The sequence below is a fragment of the Solanum stenotomum genome, chromosome 10 (genome assembly GCF_019186545.1).
Source record: "Solanum stenotomum isolate F172 chromosome 10, ASM1918654v1, whole genome shotgun sequence".
NCBI classification, from domain to species: Eukaryota; Viridiplantae; Streptophyta; class Magnoliopsida; order Solanales; family Solanaceae; genus Solanum; species Solanum stenotomum.
The window spans coordinates 49819359-49826024 of record NC_064291.1 but is presented as its reverse complement, the minus strand read 5'-3'; the positions used below and the strand labels follow the sequence as shown (position 1 = coordinate 49826024).

Genomic DNA, 6666 nt, shown 5'->3' with positions numbered 1-6666 from the left:
ATAGGAAAAATGGTAAAAAATGCCCTTAAACTATGTGAAAGAAACAAAAAGTGCCCTCAATTTATAGTTTAGCTCAAAAAAATTCTTACTGTCAATACTTTGGTTCAAAAATGTCTTTAAACTATGTGAAATGAACAAAAATATCCTCCATTTGTAGTTTGGTCCAAAAATGCCCTTGTCATCAATACTTTGGTCCAAAAATGCCCTTATTGTTATTTTGTGGGTCACAAAAAATGCTCATTTTCCAAATAACATATCATTATTTTCTTTTTAACACATTCTTTTTCTAATAATGTTTTTTAAATTAGCAAATGTTTATCTTACTTCAACTCAGGAAAAAAAAATATTTCTTATTTTATTATCATTATTTTTTATCGTTATATAAATATAAAATAATGATGGATTTACGATGATCTTATATATATATATATATGACATATATTATTTGTCGAAAGGGTACATGAAGTTATTCTATTTTAATTGATAAAATGAGATTAAGAAGAAAAAATAATATTTTTCTACATTTTTATTTGTTAAAGTGATTTTAGAAGAACAAAAACAAGAATAGTGTTCTTTAATAATATTTTAATTAGGAAGAAGATGTGTTTAAAAAGAAAAAAATAATATATTTATTCGTAAAAAGGCATTTTTGACCCATTTTGTAACTATATGGGCATTTCTGGACCAAAGTATTGACTGTAAGGACATTTTTGAACCAAAATATTGATGGTAAATACATTTTTGAGCCAAACTATAAACGAAAGATATTTTTGTTCTTTTCACATAGTTTAAGGGTATTTTTGACCCTTTTCCCTTCAAAATATTTAAAAGACATGAAAAATGTAGGTCAAAGATAGATTTGTTTGAAATCTCAAAATTAGAAAAGTACTACATGAATTGAAATAGAGTGAGTACATCTTTAATCAAATATCTCAGATTTAAACCTTAAATATAAAAAATATGCTTTATAATACGTGATTCAGATTTAATCGGATGTGAATTCTCTATCTGGTATCCCGGTTTAGCATCCAAATATAAGTGGAAATTAAAGATATGTAACACTCCACGTATACCTGCGTATTTTTTTGGCATGTGATGTTATCTCTTTCCATTTCTTCTGGAAACTCCAACATTGCTGCTGTAGTAAATAAATAAACAAACAATTATTTGCTCATTGTTTCTCCTTCTTTCATTGCTTCAACTGTCCCCTAAATTATTTCTATAGATAGTATATAGTAATAAATCATAATGGGCAGCCAAGGCTATTCCGCTTGTAGTATCCAATCATTGAACTCCACGTGTCCTTCATCCTCCTCCTCCTCTGTTATCTTCGCTCTTCATAAACCCCAGATTCACAGTAATATTATTCAAAATTATACAAGGAGAAGAATCATTACTTGTAGTAGTAATAGTAGAAGAAGAATGGCTAGTGTTACTGATATGAATGTTGTGTCTTCATCATCAGTAGAAGTTGGAATACAGAATCAACAGGAGTTGAAAAAAGGAATTGCAGATTTATATGATGAGTCTTCTGGGATTTGGGAAGATATTTGGGGTGACCATATGCATCATGGATATTATGAACCTCAGTCATCTGTGGAACTTTCTGATCATCGTGCTGCTCAGATCCGTATGATTGAAAAGGCGCTAAGTTTTGCTGCTATTTCTGGTAAAAATGGGATTCTTCCATTCTCAGAGTATTAGTATTACTACTACCTCTTTTTTCATTTTTTTTACTTAAGGTGGGTCTATCGGAAATAGACTATTGTTGTTGGCGATAGTGACTAGTGAGAATTTTTAGGGTTTCAAAATATGAAAAAGTTGAAGTTGAAAGGGGTAACATCTTGTATATATACATAAAAATAATTTTAATCCTATATAAATAGTGTAATTTTCTGCTGAAAGGTTTTGGATGATGAACCTTTACTAGCTCTGCCCTGGTACCAATACAGGTTGTGGTAGAGTGGTAAGTAAAGGTCTCGGGTTCGAGTCCTATGAAGTCACTTTGTTAGGAAGCACTTTATCTAATATGAGAATTTTCGACGTGAATTTGGATTTAATCGAACTCAATGTGACTACCAAACACTAGGTGGGAAACCAAAAAAGAAAAAAACTCTGCCCCTAATCTGTATTGATAGAATCTGCCTCTAGGTTTAGAGCTCTTTTGTTATTATCCATAGAAGAAGCTAAGAAGTTGGAGTTTTTTCCAAGGAAAAAGAAGGGTCTATTGACTTTGAGTCCAAGAAATGGGGAAACAAGATGTTGAAGACAAAAAGGCTGAACTCTGAAGAGTAAAGGGTGTAGATGATGTTTTTCAGATTATGTGAGAAAGACAAGAATTTTTTTGTTTTGTTATGTTTCTGAATATATTGATAGCTAGTAACAGCTTATGGGTTTCCTATTTGATATCTGGTATCTGCATTGGAGTCCGAATAATCTGGATTTATGCAATACGGTGGCATTTTGGATCCGCCTACATGATCATGGAATTAGGTGTAAGAAACTGTGTTGTGGTCCTCAGCTCCTATTTGATTGAGTTTTAGTGGTAGCATGGGGGCAAGCTATAGTGTTGTTAATAGTAGCTTGACTTTCATTTATATTTATGTCTCTATGCACCATTTGTTAGGTTAAAGATTGTGCAATGTTAATTGTCACTTTCGTAAAGCTAAACTTTGCTTTTTTTGCTATTTGTGCCATCTTAAATGTTGGTCACTTAGAATCAACCTCCCTACAAGATAGGGGTAAGGTCTGCATACAGTCTAACCTCCCCATAACACAATTGTGAGATTACACTGGGTATGTTGTTGTGCTATCTTACATGTTGCAATTAACAATCCAACGTTTTCCATATGACTTGTATACAATAGTTGTTTTGTATCTCTTTTATTATTTCAACTATTTGTATTTATATAGATATTTGCAGATGCATAAACTCGGGATTTTTTCATGTTTGGAAAATTAGTGAAAAGGAAGGTTATGGAGTCATTCTTGTGACTGGCTAAGATATAATTGTCCTGAACCTAGTTATACAAAGGCAATTTATACAGGGTAAATTAGTGCATAGATTGGGGAAATATAAATAACCTTCCACTGGCAGGCGATCATGCTTCTCATAGGATTTTTTGTTACTCATGTCAGGGCGGGGGAAGTTTTTCTAATAATCTGACTTGGTAGTGCTTGCATGTTGTAAGATTGATTTTCCTACATGAATGATGAGAAACTGTGTTATTGAAGCTTCCTTCTTTTGTAGTTATGTATTCTAAAATCAATCATTCTTTTTGTTCTTATAATGAATACCTTAATTTACTAGCATATTGTATATGTGCAGAAGATCCAGCAAAGAAACCAACGTCCATAGTTGATGTTGGATGTGGCATCGGTGGCAGTTCTAGGTACCTTGCAAAGAAATATGGCGCTACAGCTAAAGGTATCACTTTGAGTCCTGTACAAGCAGAGAGGGCCCAAGCTCTTGCTGATGCTCAGGGATTAGGGGATAAGGTATATGCTTTTGAGCTAGAATTTGCTTTACAACGCTATGTGAGAAACTTAAATCACTTGAGCATGTTTTCTTGAATAAGTTAAACACTATTTGTATTTTATTGATTCATAGAACTGAGGATAGTTTATAGTATGTGTTTTAATGAGCGAGTTCTTAAAGCTACGTTCATTGTGCAAAACTTCTGCTCGTTGATGTGTAGTGAATCACTATTACGTACTTATCATGAGATTCTGTACTGAACATAAAGCCATGTGATAATCTTTACACGTATAATGGCTGTATATTGCAGCATCCACCAGGAAGTGTTTCTCTAGAATGGCACAGTATGATCATATTTTCAGTTAGTTGTGTGAACACTTAATTTTGCATTAGTTATTTGGATTCCCTTTACGCTATTTTAATTGGACTGATTCCTAAAGGAAGCTAATAAAGAGGAAAGTTTACTGGTTTTCTCCTCAATATCATTTGTATGTCAACGTAACCTTTCCCCTGTTGGCTTCCCACTCCTACAATGTATTGTGATATCTTTAGATGTTTTCACATAGAATTTGCCTCTCTGTTCATTAACTGGAATATAAATGAGCAGGTTTCATTTCAAGTAGCAGACGCCTTGAATCAGCCTTTTCCAGATGGGCAATTCGACTTGGTTTGGTCCATGGAGAGTGGAGAACACATGCCAAACAAAGAAAAGGTTCATTATGTCTGATACATCTTTTTTACTTATCTATGTATATTCGAACTTCAGTAAATGTACATGGTGGCACTTGTCACTAATTGTTGAGTAGTGTTTTTCCTAACCTTGTTTCCTTTATTGTTAGTTTGTTGGCGAATTAGCTCGAGTGGTAGCACCAGGAGGCACAATCATCCTTGTCACATGGTGCCACAGGGACCTTTCCCCTTCAGAGGAATCTCTGACTCCAGAGGAAAAAGAGCTTTTAAATAAGATATGTAAAGCCTTCTATCTTCCGGCGTGGTGTTCCACTGCTGATTATATGAAGTTACTTCAATCCAATTCTCTTCAGGTAAATTAATTTTACTAACTGCTATGAGTTATGTCATAAACCTATCTCAAACATACTCTTTTCGTTCCCGCTAATCTTTTGGCTACTGGCAGGATATTAAGGCAGAAGACTGGTCTGAGAATGTTGCTCCATTTTGGCCAGCAGTCATAAAGTCAGCACTGACATGGAAGGGCTTCACATCAGTACTACGCAGTGGTAAGTTGTGTCGTGCCAAAATGTGTACTACTAGTAAAAATTTAAGGCACCCCTTTTTCGTATTTGATTTATTGGAGTTACCTTTTATCAGGATGGAAGACAATCAAAGCTGCACTGGCAATGCCACTGATGATTGAAGGATACAAGAAAGGTCTCATCAAATTTGCCATCATCACATGTCGAAAACCTGAATAGTAAGTGAGGGTCTTGTTCAAATGAGAATTTCCTTAAAAGTAGAAAGCCTTTCTCAAACAGATAGAACACTTTATTGTTCGCAGAGGATTCTTAACTAATATTGTTTATTTATCTTTACGATTGAGGTTTTAAACCCCTTACAAACCCTCCTTACAATCCATATTACGCAATTGGTTTATTACAATTTGTTTCCGTTTGAAGACCAACAGTCTTGGCTGGTACTCGCAGTCATGGCTCCTTTTCTTCTTCTTTTTTTCGTTTTGAACTTTGATTACCATCGACATCTCTCTTGAGTCTTGACAGCCACTCCTGTATCAGTTGAAGGATTGATTTTTGCTTGCATATATCAATATTTAACTGACCAACGAATTTGAGATTGAGACATAGTTGTTTAAAGGATTGATCTTTCTTGAACTATTAGGGGCAATAACATTATTGTTGTATTTCGATCGAAGACGTTATGATTGATTGATTGATTAATTGTAAAGAATGTTTGGAAGGAAATAATATCTTTTTATCATGTTGTATGAATTACAACAAAATAATGAATTATTTGTCCTATTTTATGTAAAAGTGCTTATAGTGATGACCATTTGTAAGTGATTGTGTTAAATGTTCTTTTATAATGTATTCTTTTTTTTATCCTCTTTAGTTAAATATGTTCTCTGCTTATATAAACAAATTTGTGTCTAGATTACAATTAAATAGATATTACTTATTTAGACTTTATATAATTATTGACGTTGAACATGTACAATATTATATTTCTTATTTCCAAATGAAATTAAAAATTATCTCAATGAAAGATTAGATATTTCATTATATGCCGGATCATTTGTGTTTTACATGGATAATATGAAATATTTGGCAGATATGTTGAATGACTATACATGTATTTATAATTAGTTCATTATCTCCTGAATTAGTATATTGCCTCTTTAATTAATAATATCATATCTATATTATCTTAAAAGCATGAACTCCTAACTTGAATGTTAAATTACAATAATATCCCTAACTTAGGTTGTGACTTTTTTGATGAGTTGTGATTTTTCTGATAAGTTGTGATTTTTTTCAAAGGGTTGTGAGTTTTCGATGAGTTGTGACTTTTCCAAAGAGTTGTTACTTTTTCAAAGAGTTGTGACTTTTTCAATAAGTTGTAACTTTTTCAAAGGGTTGTGACTTCTTGGAAAGGTCACGACTTTTAAAATAAGACATAAAAAATATTTGTTCATACTACCCTTTGTTGACTATAAATAGAGGGGTTTCCTCTAATTTTTCAACCACAACTCTTTTTAATCTTCTACTCTTCTTCTTCTTGTATTTAAAAAAAAAATTCGTGTGATTTATTGTCGTTGAGTGAGTTCGAAGTTTAGCGGAATATGAGGTACCACTATTCTGATGAAGTAAATTGTTTTATCTTGAGAAGGTATATTCCTTAACCTCAAATACTTGAGGAAAATAAGTGTGATGATATAATAATCATTTTTCTCTTAGTATATACATAAGTATGTAATGCTCCAATATATGAAGTTAACATGATGTAATCTAAATTCATTTATTTTTTTTTAACAATTTCTCTTGTGATGTAGATATATTCTTCTGAATATCTCATTCAAAAATTATTAAACTTCTCAAGAGTTAGAGAATTTGTCACGTTTTTTTTTTTTTAATGCTCAAGACAAAAGAATAGTTTTATTTATCAATGTTACTTATGTGATTTAGATTGTCAAGAAGATTGCTTCAAAATAGTTA

General features: G+C 32.4%; 1 protein-coding gene across 2 annotated transcripts; it reads left to right on the top strand.

Moving 5' to 3' along the window:
* The first annotated feature begins 1151 nt into the window (after window positions 1–1151).
* Window positions 1152–5045, top strand: LOC125842189 (probable tocopherol O-methyltransferase, chloroplastic). 2 transcript variants are annotated; one of them, XM_049521427.1, is made up of 6 exons: window positions 1152–1669; window positions 3329–3498; window positions 4086–4190; window positions 4318–4521; window positions 4614–4716; window positions 4808–5045. In XM_049521427.1, the coding sequence occupies exons 1-6, from the start codon at window positions 1249–1251 to the stop codon at window positions 4909–4911; spliced, it is 1107 nt and encodes a 368-aa protein (XP_049377384.1). In that variant the 5' UTR covers window positions 1152–1248; the 3' UTR covers window positions 4912–5045. The 2 variants fall into 2 exon arrangements, with proteins under 2 accessions (XP_049377384.1, XP_049377385.1); XM_049521428.1 differs by having other exon boundaries at window positions 1218–1669; window positions 3332–3498.
* The last annotated feature ends 1621 nt before the right edge of the window (window positions 5046–6666 follow it).